The sequence below is a fragment of the Oratosquilla oratoria genome, chromosome 41 (assembly GCF_046742065.1).
Source record: "Oratosquilla oratoria isolate Oo_2021 chromosome 41, ASM4674206v1, whole genome shotgun sequence".
NCBI classification, from domain to species: domain Eukaryota; kingdom Metazoa; phylum Arthropoda; class Malacostraca; order Stomatopoda; family Squillidae; genus Oratosquilla; species Oratosquilla oratoria.
This window is the reverse complement of record NC_134817.1, coordinates 8,678,490-8,695,074: the sequence shown is the minus strand read 5'-3', so window position 1 is coordinate 8,695,074 and position 16,585 is coordinate 8,678,490. Positions and strand designations below refer to the sequence as shown.

The 16,585-nt window shown below is 43.7% G+C and overlaps 2 protein-coding genes across 17 annotated transcripts in view; one reads left to right on the top strand and one right to left on the bottom strand.

Moving 5' to 3' along the window:
• Grip128 (gamma-tubulin complex component 5) overlaps positions 1 to 2,283 on the bottom strand; it is a 49,192-nt gene extending 46,909 nt beyond the window's left edge. For 2 of the 16 annotated variants that reach the window (XM_076177950.1, XM_076177956.1), the window contains exon 1: positions 2,128 to 2,175. The gene's annotated coding sequence lies outside the window, so the exon portion shown is untranslated. The other 14 variants (XM_076177952.1, XM_076177959.1, XM_076177948.1 and 11 more) reach the window with 14 other exon arrangements.
• Positions 2,284 to 3,592: 1,309 nt separating this feature from the next.
• On the top strand, positions 3,593 to 4,165 carry LOC143021108 (uncharacterized). Its single transcript, XM_076178394.1, has one exon. The coding sequence runs from the start codon at positions 3,593 to 3,595 to the stop codon at positions 4,163 to 4,165; it is 573 nt and encodes a 190-aa protein (XP_076034509.1).
• Positions 4,166 to 16,585: the final 12,420 nt, after the last annotated feature.

Below are 16,585 nucleotides of genomic sequence, written 5' to 3'. Positions count from 1 at the left end.
GAACGAGGAAGAAAGTCAGATCATAACTGTTCTCGGACCCTACCTGAGACATATACCATATTATGACTAGCAAAACAAAGGTGGAAACCAATTTGTAAATATCAATCATTGTTATACTAAACTAAACTTCTGAAAAAAAAGGGGGGGGAGGTCAGAACAGTTATGAGTGAACACAGATTTGGATGGTATTACTCATGGAATCAGGTAACCCTCACTAAGCTAGTAGTAAACAAAATCAAGGCTGTTCTCTGTCCATAGCTGAGACATATATTAACCCTTGACTTTTTTCTTGAAGGTAACCTTGCTATTTGACTTCTTAATGGACACAGGTAGTGAGTTCCATAGTTGAGCACCTGTGAAGTGAAAACTGTTTTTGGTGAAGGGACCTGCATGAGGTACAATAAGAGACTCTTGACTGTTCCGGGTTCGGTTCTCAGCCGATAATGTAAAATTACAGCTCACATATGAGGGAGCAGAATTATGAACGACATTGTAAACCTGGTTTAGTTTCAACTGCTGGACACGATATTTTACAGGTAACATTCCTACCTTGCTAAATTCTTCAATACCAATATGACTACATTGAGGTAAATCTAGTATGAATCTAATTATCTTATTTTGAGTAGCCTGTAGCCGGGACTAGTTTTCTCTGCTCAGACTACTGTACCAAGAGCTACAAACGTAATCAAAGTGATGTTGTAACAAGGCTGAGACCAGAAGCATCTTTGTTTCCAGATCAAATTTTTTAGCTTTTCTGTACAAAAATTTTACTTTATGTGAACACTTGGATACAATCTTATCCATTATGGCATTCCCTGAGAGGGACTGATCTAAGGGTATTCCAAGATAGGTTACCTCTTGTTTTGACTCCAAGACATTAACCCCACATCTGACCTGTACATTGCTGTGTTTCCTGAGATTGGGTTTTGATGCGAAGACAATACTTTCCGTTTTACCAAGATGTAAAGACAGCCTATTTTCTATGAGCCAGTCCCGGACCGATGACAGTTCGACACTCAGTTTCTCCTCTACTTCAACTGGGTCCCTACCTGAGACAATTAGAGCGGAGTCGTCTGCAAATAGCAGTAACTTACAGTTCACCGCACCTGGCATGTCGTTAATATAGACCAGGAACAGTAGCGGTCCTAGAATTGAACCTTGTGGTACACCACAAGTTATCTCTCTGTCATCTGAGCAGGCTTCATTTACCTGTACTAGTTGTTTGCGACCTGTAAGGTAGGACTTGAACCAGCCAATATTCGCCACTCCTAATGCCTGAATTTTTTTAATAAAATATCATGGTCCACTGTATCAAATGCCTTTTTTAGATCCAATAAGACTAAACCCGTGTAATTACCTCTGTCGCATTCCTGTTTTATCAGATCGTAAAGGTATATTAAGCTGGTGTCTGTTGAGTAATTCGTTCTAAAACCAGATTGCATACCGTATAGATAGTAGATTACGTTCCCTGAGGTAGGTATCTGATTGTATATACATAAGTAATATATGATGCCACAAAACCAGACTATAGTGAAATTATCCATAAGATTGCCCACTTAGAATAAGTGTAAAAAACACCGTTTACATACAGAAAAACAAAACAAAACTGAAAATATAAATATAAAGACTTATTACTTAAGTAGTTAAGAGTTAAGTTTATATTTACGTACTCACTGAATCTTTAAATTCACATTTCTTGTGAATGAAAGGTTTAGTACCTTACAAATAAGCAATCAAAAGTCTGACAACCTTTATAAATTTCCCTACTGCCTTTGGTAGTTATTTATTGTACGAACCTGTCCTTTTGAATCTTCTCATCGATTCCGCGGATATTTTACGTCAACAATAAACACAACATAGAAACCAGTGGTGCCAGATACACAACAATTTTGATAGATCAATTGAATTTCCGAAAGATATAAAGAATTATAGAATTATTGCCATTACCTAATGAAATCTTAATAATTTCCCCCAAAATATCTAAAGAATTTAGAAGAAAAAAAAATCCAACGATGTCAAACTTTCCTCAAAGAATAAATTAGTTTACTTTTATAAAACTTGCAAGCAACAGATCACCTTATCATCTTATGTAAATCAGTAACATCACTTGCTCCACTATTAATTAACCTTTTAGTAACCTCTCATACTATTTAGGGTACATTACAGAACGGAGGGTGCTCAGAAACAAAATCAGCATCGCAGAGCCTAAACTCGCATGATGATGATACAAATAATTACAAAGGCGGAGCATGACGACAGGAGACCTTTGGGTCTATATTTAGGTCGGATGCAAAAAAATCATCATAATAAATGAACAAATAAAAACTATGATAATGTAAATAATAAATAAAATACATAAATAAATGCATAGGTATAGTTAAATAATATACAAACAGGTAAATAGTAAATAATAATAAATTGACAAATAACTGTGGCGAAATTGCATGTATGAATGTTGCATAGATAAAGAGGAAAAAACGTCTTTGGGCCCGAATAAAAGAGCTGAGGAATTACAGGAATAATAATGTACAGGAGATGCAAGAAGTTGTGACCGAATATAGAAGAATCAACAATCAAGTAAGAAGAGAAACCAGAAGAGCAATAAAAATAAAGGAACAAGGAATTGCCAGCAATGCCAAAAGTAACCCAAAGGTATTTTGGAAGTATGTACAAGGAAAGACGAGCAGAAAATCTGGTATCCCAGACCTGGAATTAACTAACGAAAAACGAGGGACACACAGGACGAAAAATGATCATGATAAAGCTGAAGGACTGGCAGAATATTTCAGCGAGGTGTTTACTAAAGAACCATCCGGAGATATTCCAAGGCTTCCTACTAGAGAAGGAACAAAGTTTGAAAGAATTACATTCTCACCATCAAGGATTAGAGCAGCCATTAAAGAAACTGAAGAAAAACAAATCAGCTGGACCTGATGAGATACATTCAAGGATTATCAAGGAGGCGGGAGATGTGCTTGTAGAACCACTGAAGATATTGTTTGAATGTTCTTTTGAGAGTGGACAATTACCTACTGATTGGAGGTTAGCATGTATAACAGCTATTTTTAAGAGTGGTAAACGAAGTGATCCGGGAAATTACAGGCCTGTTAGCCTAACCAGTATTATTTGTAAACTTATGGAGTCAATAATTAGAGAAGAAATGATTTGTCACATGAAACAAAATTCTTATTTTAGTAACAAACAATTCGGATTCCTCTCTGGACGCTCTACAGTTCTTCAACTGATTAAAGTATTAGATGAGTGGACCCAAGCTCTGGACGAGGGAGATGCAGTGGATATTATATATTGCGATTTCATGAAAGCTTTTGACAAAGTACCTCACAGAAGACTTATTGAGAAAGTGAAAAGCTATAATATAGGCACAGTATTTTCAGATTGGATTGAGGCCTTCCTGAGCTCTAGAAAGCAGTGTGTGGTAGTTAACGGACAAAAGTCAGAGTGGCACAACGTAATGAGTGGAGTCCCCCAAGGGTCAGTATTGGGACCATTGCTATTTGTCTTATATATAAACGATCTACCGGACGTAATAAAAAATGATAGTCAATTGTATTTGTATGCCGATGACACAAAGATGTATAGACAAATCAAGAAAAGCGATGATACTAAGTTTTTGCAAGAGGACATCATCTGTATGAGGCAGTGGTCTGACCAGTGGTTATTGAGTTTTCATCCAAAGAAATGTAAATCTATGAGAATTGGCAGAACTGAAGTGCCCCATGGAAATTACTATATGAAAGAACAGTTATTAGAAGTTGGACATGAAAAAGATCTTGGAGTCATAATTGATAATAGGTTAAACTTTTCTGAGTACATAAATATGAAAATAAATATGGCTAACAAGATAACAGGACTTATCAGGAGAACATTTGTATCTTTGGATGAGGTGATATTCAAGCAATTATATGTGGCACTGGTCAGACCACACCTAGAGTATGCAAATCAAGCATGGGCCCCATACCTGGTGAAGGACATAGAGGCTATAGAAAATGTACAGAGGAGAGCCACCAAATTAGTTCCAACACTGAAGAATCTAAGTTATGAAGAGCGCCTCAGGAAATTGAAGATACCCACACTGGCTTACAGACGGGCGAGGGGAGACATGTTGGAAACGTTCAAAATCCTGTCCGGCGGGTACGTTAATTAAGGAAGTATGTCAAGGACTGTTCATGTTAAGAGATAGCGATAGAACAAGAGGTCACTCCAAGAGGATTTATAAGAAAAGAACGAGACTGGAAAAAAGAAAGAATTCATTTTGTAATAGAGTGGTTAACAATTGGAACATGCTGCCACAATTTGTTGTTGACTCACAGTCTATATGGAAATTTGAAAACAATATAGATAAGGCATGGAGGGATCAAGATTTATTTTATAATTATAGAGCTAAAATAGATTATAATAAAATTATTTATAATATAGCCACCACCACCGCCAGTGTAATCACAAATCTAGTTAATCATTCCGAGCTGGATGTACAGGCTTAACAGCCTCTTCCAGAACATCAACTGTAATAACTGTAATAGTGTGCCTGGATGGTTGGTATGCGAATGAGTGATGCGTGGTTCGGGGAGATGTAGCGAGGGTATGAAGGGAGGACGCCAGGGGGAGTCCCGGCGTCGCCTGCCACACCCCGAATAGCAGAGAGTAAGCCTAGCATTGGTGTTGAACACACGTGTAAAATCTACAGCCAACTGTTGTGTTTAGATTTGAACTCATGTACTGTTAGGCCTGGGTTATATCACATTCAAGATAAGCGTTTCCCAACCTGGGGTGCTGAAATCAATTATAGGGAATGCTGGGAAGTGATGAACACAAAATCACATTGATATATGTAACATCATTGTATGTAACACATAGGGGATGCTGGGAAGTGATGCACACATTGATGTATGTAACATCATTGTATGTAACACATTGATGTATTGATATATGTAACATTGATTACCTAGTTGTACATATTTGACTTTTTCCATGTTATTTTATTTTTCTGGGGTGCTCTTATTTATTCTACAAAAATATTGTAAATTTGTTTCATTTCTAAGGAACCAAGAAAATAAATCATCAAGCAGTACACATCACTTTCTTTTATCCTTTTAATAACAAGATATGGGTGCTGGACTCCATAGACATAACAACAGGGGGTGCTATGGTCGGAAAAGGTTGGGAAACGCTGATCTAGATTATTCCAAGTGTTTACGCATTTATCCGGAAAGCTGTATTTCTTCATATCATTTAGACATGAAGTATTCTTTAATTTGTACACACGACCTCTTAAAACCCTCCTATCCTTAATCAAGAGATATCATCTGTCAGTGTAGATTACCCCCTTTAGTGACCTGCATAACGTGTTTGAGATGAAATGTTTACGAAGATGGACCGGGTGAGGAGGAGGAGAGAGGGGATGGAAAGGGAGCTGGCAAACGGAGCAGATGAAAGAATAATGGGATGGTTTGGGCACATGGAAAGAACGGATGAAGAAAGACTAGCAAAAATAGTGTGGAAGGCAGAAGAGGATGGAGTGAACCTGAGTGATAGACCAAGAATAACATGGATGAATGAGGTAAGGGGTTTTGGGTATAAAGATGAATGCCTGTTGAAGAGGGAAGGGAGAAGGCAAGAGAGAGGCGTTAATGGGGAATTACTGCAAATTGTAAATCAAATGACACGGCCCAAAGGAATTTCTACTTGTTCTCTCTCTCTCTCTCTCTTTCTCATGAGGGGATTAGAAAGGAGGGTCGCCACTTAAACGGAGCGGCTGACTGCTGTGGAGGTGCTGTGTCTTGCTGCATTGCTTCTGACCCAGGCAGTGGGCAAAGGACAGAAACGTTCCTTCAGGGACGTCGGCAGAATTTTTTGTAGGGGTGGGGGCAAAATTAGAGCTTTACATATTATGGTAAAGGGTTATATCAAGATACTTCATATTGGCAGTATAGGAATATATTTACATAATTTACATGAGTTACATATTAGCTTTCATCAAATTCACAACGTGGCAGAATGAATTATTCCATTTATACCACTCAGTCATAGTTGAGCAAGAACTGTCGCCATCGACTGTCGGAAACGATCAATAGCAGCCTTAGTGAAAGCAAGGTCTAAATATACAGGTCAGACCGTTTACATTCTTCTGCGCAGCTTCTGACGTCATTTGGCCGAGTCCATTTTCTCTTTGTGATACACTGAAGAAAACTGAAACGCCAAGGAAGACAGGAACTATAATATTTTATATAATATTTGTCAGAATATAACTAATTGCGTGGAGCTGTGCGAGCCAAGGCGACGTCATTTTCGAACGACGGACCAGCTTCAACTGACAGCTATAGGACCCGCTAACCCCACTTTGAACAGCCAGGTGACGTTCACGGGCCCGCTGCGCCAACTCCCTCGAAATTCGGTCGGAAGTGGTTAGACCTTATATTCTTCGTTCATTGTAGTCGAAAAACAATTATACACTGATTTTTCATAACTTAAAGAAAAAAGAAAATATACATAAAGACCGGCAAAGTTTCAAACAAACCCTGGATTTCTGTTGAGGAAAAATGCTCCCCTAACCCCTCCCCCACCCTCCCTCCGTCCGGGCGCCCGTGTGTCACTACATACACAAGCAACTAGAATAAAAGGAATATTATTAATGGTTGTGGGTAAATACGTCTTGGCTGGCTACCTCCCTTATAAGGATGAACAATACTTTTGATATATAGTGAGATCGATATTTCATACAAATAGAGCTCGCATGAAAGCCATACACTGTTATACTTCGACCATATCATTAATAAATTTTCAGCAATTCTTCCCGGTAAAGTTTACCTGAGGACCGTTGCCTGGTGGCGTGGGGGAGCGGATTTTCGGACAGAAAAACTCGATACAATTATTGTTATTGTAGTAAGTTGTCTTCTTCCTGATTGTGATTTTTCGCGGTAATTTTTCTTGTGTTCCAATTGCTGTGGTAGTAAATTAATTGGATTTTGTACAGAGTTAATTTTCAATCAATTTTCAGTCTAAATTTGCATTTTCTCCTCTTCCACATAGAACAATGCACCCTTCTCTGAAGAGTTTAGTTCTTAATTTCTAGTTTTTATCTCCAAAGAGGATCATCTCATCTGTTATGTGACGGATCTTGCAGTAGCTGAACAAAACAATGATCTTTGTTATTCACCTTTTTTTCCTAATGGGAATCAGCTTATCAAATAAGAATACTCTGGAAACTCAAAATTTATCATTATACTGTAGGTAGTATATCATTCCTCGGCATTTGTGACCTGTCGTTGTCGGTGCTTCGGTTAATATATTTCCGTTACATTTACTCAATTATTGCATTTGTCACCCAAATCAATTCTTTTATGTCTTTCCTAGTGTTTGGGCAAAATTTCACTAAAAATATAACCATCAATCCCCTCCTTCTGCAATACTAAAACATTTAGCATGACCAGCAATATTCATTTCAAAGTAATACTATTTGTGTGCGCATTAAAACTTTATCTCAGTGAAATACCGTTTTAATGCCAGCAGTTATTTTGGCACAGATACTCCTGTAGTAGTTTTAGTTCGGAACAACGGCAGGACAAATGAAAATCAACACAAAATATCTAATCTCTTTCTTTTGGTAATTAGCCACAAGGTGCGACACTAGAAGTGTCACATGAGAAATATAGGTGAAGCTCAGACTAACGCCACAGCTTAGTGGAGCTTATGGTTGTAGCTGGACGTGGAGCCTAACGTCAGCGAGGCGGTAGCAGATGATGACGGCGAGGCTCGATGGGACGGCTAGAAGATTGGACGAGGAGATGTTGTTGTGTGTGCTGGTCGGTACTGTTCTGCCCATCTCGGCGAAACGCCGACCTTTTAAGGGAGGCTGGCGGGAACGTGAGGAGCTTTCCAAGTTCCTGATTGGCTGACCGCTGGCTCCCAGGGACACCCTTGCGAACTACGCTTGCCAACTACAGGAACCTTGGAAAGGCTAGTTCCGAAGATTTCTTTGATCAGTGTGTGACGGGTCGTAGGATGCATCACGTCACTACACCACTCCCCCCGCTCTTCGAAAGCGGGCGTCGAGGAGGATAGGGAGCGACGCGCGCGACATACTTGAACCGGTCTGGCCTTCGGATCAATCGCCCCGAACGAGTGGTCATGCCGTCAGGGGGCATGTCTGGCGAGGAGGGCATTGATGGAGGGGGGCTCGAGTGCAGGGTGGTGTTGTCGAGGTCAGAGGCCTGGTGATGGGAGGTCGGTTGAGTATGGAGCTGTGGAGACATAAGGTTGGGTGAGAATTGTTGCATTGCATGGTCGTGCGGGGGCGTGGGGTGGGGAGGATCTTGGGGGGTGCCGGGAACAGTTGTAGAAGGGTGTGGTTGTGGGATAGAAGGATAAGGGTTCGCCGTCGCGTACGCGTGATCTGTGTGAGTTTGGGGGGGGGGGCTGCTGCAGGTGCTGTGGTGGTGGAGAGTTAGGGGCAGGAGGGGAGAGTTTTTCGGGGGGTGGGCAATGACCTGGTTCGGCGGTGAGGATTTGGTTAGGACCATGTTGTAAGAGGTATTGTAGTGGCCCTGGAGGTTTGGTAGGGGGAGTGGTGGGGAGGTGGGCCGGCTTGAGCCTGTCGATGGAGACGCGATCCGGTTTGGCATCTTGGTTGATCACGAAGTGTTTTGTTGATTTGGTGAGGACTCGGAAGGGGTCATCGTATGGGCGTTGAAGAGGAGTTCGTTTGGAGTCTCGCCTGAGGAAGACGTAGTCACTTGTAGACAGGGCCGGGGGAAGGTGCTCCGGTTGAGGTTGTGGTGGGCGAGGGGGGGTTGGACTGGTGTTGGCGAATGTCTCCTTGATAAGTTGGAGGAGGGCGTGACGGTCAGGATCGCCGACGGCAGGCGTGGCAATTTCCCCAGGGAGGCGAAGGTTCTCAGCGTAAAGTAGCTGAGATGGGGGAAATGTCGTTGTCGACCTTTGGTGTGACGCGGATCGTGAGAAGCACCAGGGAAAGGGCGTCGACCCAGTCGCATGAGGGTTGTGCCTTAAGTGACTCCTTCAGTTGGCAGTGGAACCGTTCCACGAGTCCATTGGCTTGGGGGTGGTAAGCGGTAGTCCGGTTGCGTTTGGTGCCAAGGAACCTGAGGAGACTGGACCATAGGTCAGATTCAAACTGAGGGCCCCTATCGGTGACAATGATGTGAGGTGCGCCGAATCTGGATACCCAACCGGAGAGGAAAGCACGGGCGGTCGTCTCGGCGGATATATCCGGATGGGGGATCGCTTCTGGCCACCTGGTGTACCTGTCGATACACGTAAGGAGGTAACGCATGCCACGAGAAGGCGGAAGGGGGCCCACAATGTCCACATGGACTGACTGGAAACGTGCCGTGGGTGTAGGAAAACGCTGGAGTGGTGCGTGGACGTGGCGCATAACCTTGGCCGTCTGGCAAAGGAGGCAGGTCCGGGTCCATTGTTTGACATCCTTGTTGATGCCTGGCCAGACGACTCGATCCGTGATGAGGCGTTGTGTCGCGCGGATGCCCGGATGACTGTGGTCATGGAAGGAGGAGAAGACGTCCTTACGGTGGCAGGCGGAGATGTACGGGCGGAGTTTGCCTGTGGAGACGTCACACCACAATGGTACGGGGTTGTTAGGAAGCTGTCTTAGCTGTAAGGAAGAGGTGTCGTGCATACGTAGGAGGCGGAGTTCACTGTCGTTATTCTGAGATGCGGCGATGTGTGAGTAGTCTATGTTGTGGTCAGGGAGGATGCTGGAGGTGATTCTAGACAAGGCGTCGGCCACCTGGTTATCCTCTCCCTTGATATACTCAATTCGAGTATCAAATTGGGAGAGGAATGACAGCTGCCGGGAGACTCTTGGGGGGTGATGGTCAGAGACCCTGTCTAGGGCATGGGCGAGTGGCTTGTGGTCTGTAAGGATGACGAAAGGCCGGCCTTCAAGGAAGTAAAGAAAGTGCTTGACGGCCGAGACTATGGCTAGCAGTTCCCTGTCAAAGGCGCTGTAGCGAATTTGAGGAGGGTCCAGACGTTTGGAGAAAAAGGCGATAGGCTGGAGCTGGCCGTTGATCTTCTGTTGGAGGACGGCGCCAATTGCTGAGGAGGAGGCATCGGTGGTAAGGAATGTGGGGGCGTGAGCTACCGGGTAGGACAAGCGGGCGGCCTCAGCGATTGCCGCCTTGACATGCCCGAATGCTTGGGTCGCTTCGGAAGACCACTTCACAGGTTTGAGCGACCGCTTGGAATGGTTCTTGGTGAGGTCGTTCAAGGGAGCGAGTTTTGCAGCTGCGTCGGGGACGAATCTATGGTAATAATTGACGATTCCTAGGAATCGTCGGAGCATTTTGATGGATGTTGGCTATGAGAAGTCTTTTATGGTGTCGACTTTTTGAGGGAGAGGATACAGGCCTGCCGTTGAGATACGGTGTCCGAGGAAGTCGAGAGATGAAACTCCGAGGAGACACTTGGATGGGTGTACCCGGAGGCATAATCTTGGAGGCGGCGGAAGAGGAGGCGGAGGTGTTGGCGGTGCTGGTCGTGAGTATCGGAGGCTAGGAGGATGTCGTCGATGTAAACGGTGATGAAGTCGAAGTCTCTCAGGGCATGGTCTATGAACCTCTAGAACGTCTGGACGGCATTCCGGAGGCCAAAGACCATCATCTTCCATTCGAAGAGCTATGGCTGTCTTCTGGACGTCTTCTGGACGTCTTCCGGCGCTACAGGGATTTGATGAAACGCCCTGACCAGGTCGATCTTAGAGAAAACCTGTTTCCCGTGAAGCTTGAAGTGGAAGTCCTGAGCGTGAGGGATGGGGTAGCGGTCGGGCTTCGTGATGCGGTTAAGTTGACGGTAGTCACCGCAAGCCCGCCATTGGTTGGGCGGTGGGGGTGGCTTGGGAACCATGTGGAGTGGTGATGCCCAAGCACTCTCCGATGGTTGGATGATGTCCTGGTCTAGGAGTTCTTGGAACTCCTGTTTGGCAGCGGCCAACTTCTCTGGGGAAAGTCGTCGAGGCTTGCTGTATACTGGCGGTCCAGATGTCTGGATGTGGTGCATGATGTTGTGAGGGGTGGTGGTGGTGTTGGTCTTGTCTGGCGATGTTAGCTGGGAAAACTCCTGCAGGATGCGTGCATAATCGCCATCGGGCTGGAGTGACGATATCTGGTGGGAAGTTGCGTTAGTGGTGGTTCCTGGTATGCCTGTTGTGCCGTGGTACAAACAGTTGTCCTTGGCGCTAACTACCATATTGTAGTGCTGGAGGAAGTCGTAGCCAAGGATGGGTTGCTGGACCGCTGCTATGACGAATGTCCAAGGGAACTTGACATCGTGGAGTTCCAGGACGCTGTGGTGGCTGCCGTACGTTGCGATGGGCGTACCGTTGGCTGCAAGTAGGTCGTAGGATGGCCAACGTGTACCGTGGTTGGGTTCTTCCGTCGGGGGTATGATGCTGACGGCTGAACCTGTGTCTACCAGGAGGGATAGGCCAGAATGGCGATCATGCACTGAGAGGGTGGTGTGGGTATGGTTAGCGGGGGTAGGAGTGGTTACCGACCCCCGCGTTTGGCGTTTCCCTGCGACCAGCTGCATGGTTGTGTGAATCTGATCGCCTTGGCTCCGAGGCGGGTATGGTACCAGCAAGAGGTAGTATCCTGTCATGGAGCGGGGCTAAGTGGTGGTTGATGGCTTCCATTCTCGGCTAAAAATTGGTTGAGCAAAAAGTCTTTATGTCGGCCACTTCCTGTTGTAGCTGCTGCACACTTTGGTCACTGGCACTATATGACCCGGGAATGTTTTCATTCACAGCACTAATGTCACTAACACCTGGGTCGTCACTACACTGAATACTTTGCACTGGTTTGTCACTGGGGTGGAAGCTGCTGGCTGACCAGACTTGTACAAAGATATGACGTTGGAACAATCTATCTGCTATTTCGCAGTATTGTTCGTCGTCCTTATCGCCGGCTTGAGCTTCCAGGTGTAAGTGGAGGGCGTCCGGCATCTTGGAGAGGTGAATGGAGCGGAAGAGTTCCTTGGGCAATGACACCTTTGCCCGGGTGTTGAGGGCGGCCATACGGGTGTATAATTGTGACGGGGTGATGTCGCCGAGTTCACTATGCTGGATATCTCGGTAGAGCTAGTCGTCGGGCTTGGTGTAAAGCTTTCGTAAGGGAGTCTTGAGAGCGGAACACTTGGCCTCTTGCAGAGGAGAGGAGACGACGTTACGGACAAGGGCGATGACGTCCGTTGGTAGAGCGGCGATGTACGCGCCGAAGGCTTGGAGGTCCGGCACGTTACCTTGGGTGGCTAAATAGGCCTCTGTGTGAACTAGCCAGCTCTCCAAGTCACGGGAGAAACTGGGAAGTTTCACTTGTGTGTTTTCCATAATCCTGGTAGTCCTTCATCGGGGTCAGCACTTTGTAGTAGTTTTAGTTCGGAACAACGATAGGACAAATGAAAATCAACAAAATATCTAATCTCTTTCTTTTGGTAATTAGCCACATGAGAATTATAGGTGAAGCTCGGACTAAGGCCACAGCTTAGTGGAGCTTATGGCTGTAGCTGGACGTGGAGCCTAACGTCAGCGAGGCGGTAGCAGTTGATGACGGCGAGGCTCGATGGGACGGCTAGAAGATTGGACGAGGAGATGTTGTTGTGTGTGCTGGTCGGTACTGTTCTGCCCATCTCGGCGAAACGCCGACCTTTTAAGGGAGGCTGGCGGGAACGTGAGGAGCTTTCCAAGTTCCTGATTGGCTGACCGCTGGCTGGCAGGGACACCCTTGCGAACTACGCTTGCCAACTACAGGAACTTGGAAAGGCTTAGTTCCGAAGATTTCTTTGATCAGTGTGTGACTGGTCGTGGGATGCATCACGTCACTACACTCCTGTTGATATTGTAACCATTGTGCATGCAGGAACTGCGCAGTAATTGGATTTTGCAGTTTCTGGTTAAGGGATATGCACGGCATCTGAGTGAGAACATGTTTTTTTTTTTTTCATCGCTACCCACTGATATCAATTTATCCATGTTGAATTTTAAAATTTTATGACTTGTGGCTGAATTGTTGCACCATTGTCGTCCGCAACATTTACATGATACTGTAGAAACAAGTTGCCATGTATTGAAGAGTATCTAAGTTACAGATGTAAAGGGAATTTAAAGGAGAACAACGAATTCGAAACTATATAAGTGCTCATAGTCTTTTACTTATACTTCCTATTGATCTCTTCACTTTGTTGTTGGCCAACGTCACAGACAGAGGTACCAAAAGAAACGGTCTCACTAATTGCCGAACAAATCGAACAAAACCGATAAAAGCCGAACAAACCAACAAAACGCAAACAAGGACGGTTTTTCCTCTAATGCACACTTCTATATATATGTGGTTGCATTATTTGAACTATTTTCTTTAAAATAGTGTGATTTCCATGTAATATGATCAAAGAGAAGTTACGTTTTTATTCAGCCCGTCCTCAATCATTGGTGGTATGGATCAAACTTCACTCTATTAAGTTTCTTACTATTGTGTTATTAGTGTAATAGACTGCATATAGTTGAATTATTTCAACTCTTTTCTTTAAAATGTGTGATTTCCATATAATTTGACCAAAGAGAAGTTATGTTTTTAGCTTCTGCAAAGTTACCGACTGGTGGTTACAATTTTACCGCTTGCCTGCCATCTATGTTCTGAGCGTCAGGGTTGCCAGATTGGCGTTTTTAATGCCAAATTTTGCATTTTTGGCACGTTTTTACTGTGTTTGGCAGGAAAATTTGTAGGGTGGCATTTTTGGAAATTTGGCATTTTTGGGGCGAGTTTTTAAATATCCGGTCGTGATTAGAGATCATTCTTTTACTTGTATCAAGAATTAAATGATGTATATGGCTGGACGAATCATAGCTGTGGTCGGTAATTTAGCAGAGGATAAAAACTTAACTTCTCTTTGATCATATTACATGGAAATCATAAATTTTAAAGAAAATAGTTCAAATAATGCAACCATATATATATAGAAGTGTGCATTAGAGGAAAAACCGTCCTTGTTTGAGTTTTGTTGGCTTGTTCGGCTTTTACCGGTTTTGTTCGGCAATGGGACCTTTCGCAGTGAGCGATTTGATACCAGACATCGCCAGATTTTGTAATTCTTGCCGGAAAATAAATACTTGTTTGGGCAAGTATTATAAACTTACAGAGGTGTATCGTTGTACATTATTGTGTCTGAAATTTAAGTCAATTAATTTCATGATTGCAAACGGCATATAGCATTGTTTGAGCCTCTATCTATAATTACAGATGATATTCGTAAAACAGCCTATAATTGTATCAAGCCAAGCAATTTGTCATTTTCTACCGACTTCAATGGACTTATACTGATGTATACTTTCAATTGAATGCACCAAGCAATAGGTAAATCTATGTAATGTATAGAAAATATATTTTTGCATCGAAGACTTAATTTTCTCGGTACGAGTACTAAAGCCCCGTCCGGCGTCCACACGTACCATCACGCATCAGCGACTTGATGCAGTAGTCGTGTTGAAAACTTGACACTAGCGTCTGGACGGGCTGCATCACTGCGAATACCTTGCGCGAGCAACCAGACATCAGTCATCATTTGGCTGACATGGGATGAGGATGTCTGCCGACGCTCTACTCATTTAACCATTAAACCACCACAGCTTTGGAGTGTATATATTTTTCGTGCCAGCACCAGACTTCTTTGCTGCATTGATGGCAGTCATTTCCCTGTGAAACTGTTTTCAGTGTATAAAGTTTTTTGGTAATGTCTTCATTCCGCACATTATATTTTGTTAAAGAAAAGTCAGCTTTCGATGTTTGTACTTTTTATATTTCTCATAATCTTTGCACTTGATATTCCAAATGGCTGGGTACTGCTTTAGTCGCTTAATGTAATGTAATAGTCTTCGTCCACTCGAAAGGCTTTGCGGAAGTTGCTTGTGCCATTGTATGAAACTAGAGGAGCGAAGCAGAGCGCGTGCGTCCTCTCCTTTTAACTGTTATTGACACTGCGCAGCGATTAGAAATCGGTACGCCCCATCAGGGTTGCCAGGTTTTCTACCAGGAAAAATGCCAACTTCTGACAAAATGCTGCCAAAAACTGCCAAATTGTTTTTAAAATATGCAAAAAAAAAAAAAAGCCAACCATTACATTTTCTAAGATTTTTTTTGCATTTTGGTTTTACATGTGTTGTTGAAAATAATGTGTATAACTACAATCACAATATTTTTTACCGTTGACTAGCCAGCATAAAACAATACCACATGATATAACCAAGATCAATTTATATCATTCATATACATCATTTAATTCTAATGGTACTGTAATGGACCACCATCCTCTGAAATAAATCTACTTACAAGACTGTGTGAAAATGAAAGAAAGATATGAACTTCCAAAATAAAATATATTATACTCCATATTATGTGAGAAAAAAAATATTAACAACTAAAATAAAATACATAACGTTTTTCCTGAGTAAAATTTTTGGTATCCTCTACAATAAATTAAATCAGTTTATAAAACAGCCTCCTATATTACAAATTTCCTGGACAGTGGAAGGAGGAGGAGGTGGTTGAGGGGGCGTGGGGAAATACGTACCTCAAGGGAGTGAAGAATGGAGGAGGAGGATAATCTCAGTGGGGAAGCCGAAGTCCAGGAGATTCGCATTACCACACGGGACCACGCGTGCTTCCTCACAGCAAGCGTGTATGTACGTAAATCAAAGAGGGGTGTGGGGACAACTCATTAAGTGAACCGTCCTAGGCTAATGAAACCCAGAATTCCTATTGTGAGTTTTAATGAATTGAATAGTTAAACACTAAAATTATGCTACTTGACATTAAATAAGGGTTTTAACAGTTGGATTCACACATACATCCTATCTATCCTATCTCCCTGCGCGCCTATCTAGGGTTCCTATCTATTAAATACTCCTTGTTACTTGCTATTATCCTTAGAGGGTCTCTGCTGGTTGAGGGGATGACTTCCATGGGGTACTGTTCCTCGTTCTGGCAGGATGCTTTTGCTATTGAAGTATATCATTGTTGTCGATCACGGCGGGAACCCAGGTCATCCTTTGTGATTAGCCTCGTGGAGGGGGAGCAGGATTGAACACGTAGGAGACTTCTCGTGTACGCTATCCAGTTCCTTTCAGGTCAGTGTCCCGAGGAAAGGGGGTACAGATACGTACGTGACCCCTTGATACACAAATGTTTGGTTCACTGGAGGCTGGAGGCCTCTAGTCACTATGATAGTCGGGATGATACACACAGCACTCCACCTGATAAGTAACGTTCACAGTGCGTAAGCACTCCCTTAAGGATGCAAATCCTTAATAACCACATGAGGGAGGATAGGGCCCGTTTTGGCTCTCCAGGACGTGAGCGGCCCGAACCTCCCTGATCGACTTTAATGGGTAGACTCCTTGTGTCCTGCGGTAGGTCAGGTCACGATGTCCGCTAGCCGGCTTCCGACGTTGCCAATAGTACTATGTCTCCGTCCCTAGTTGCGAAGGGTACTACGAATAATGTTCATGCGGGAGGGTGACACAGTTCCAAGTGTTCTTTGA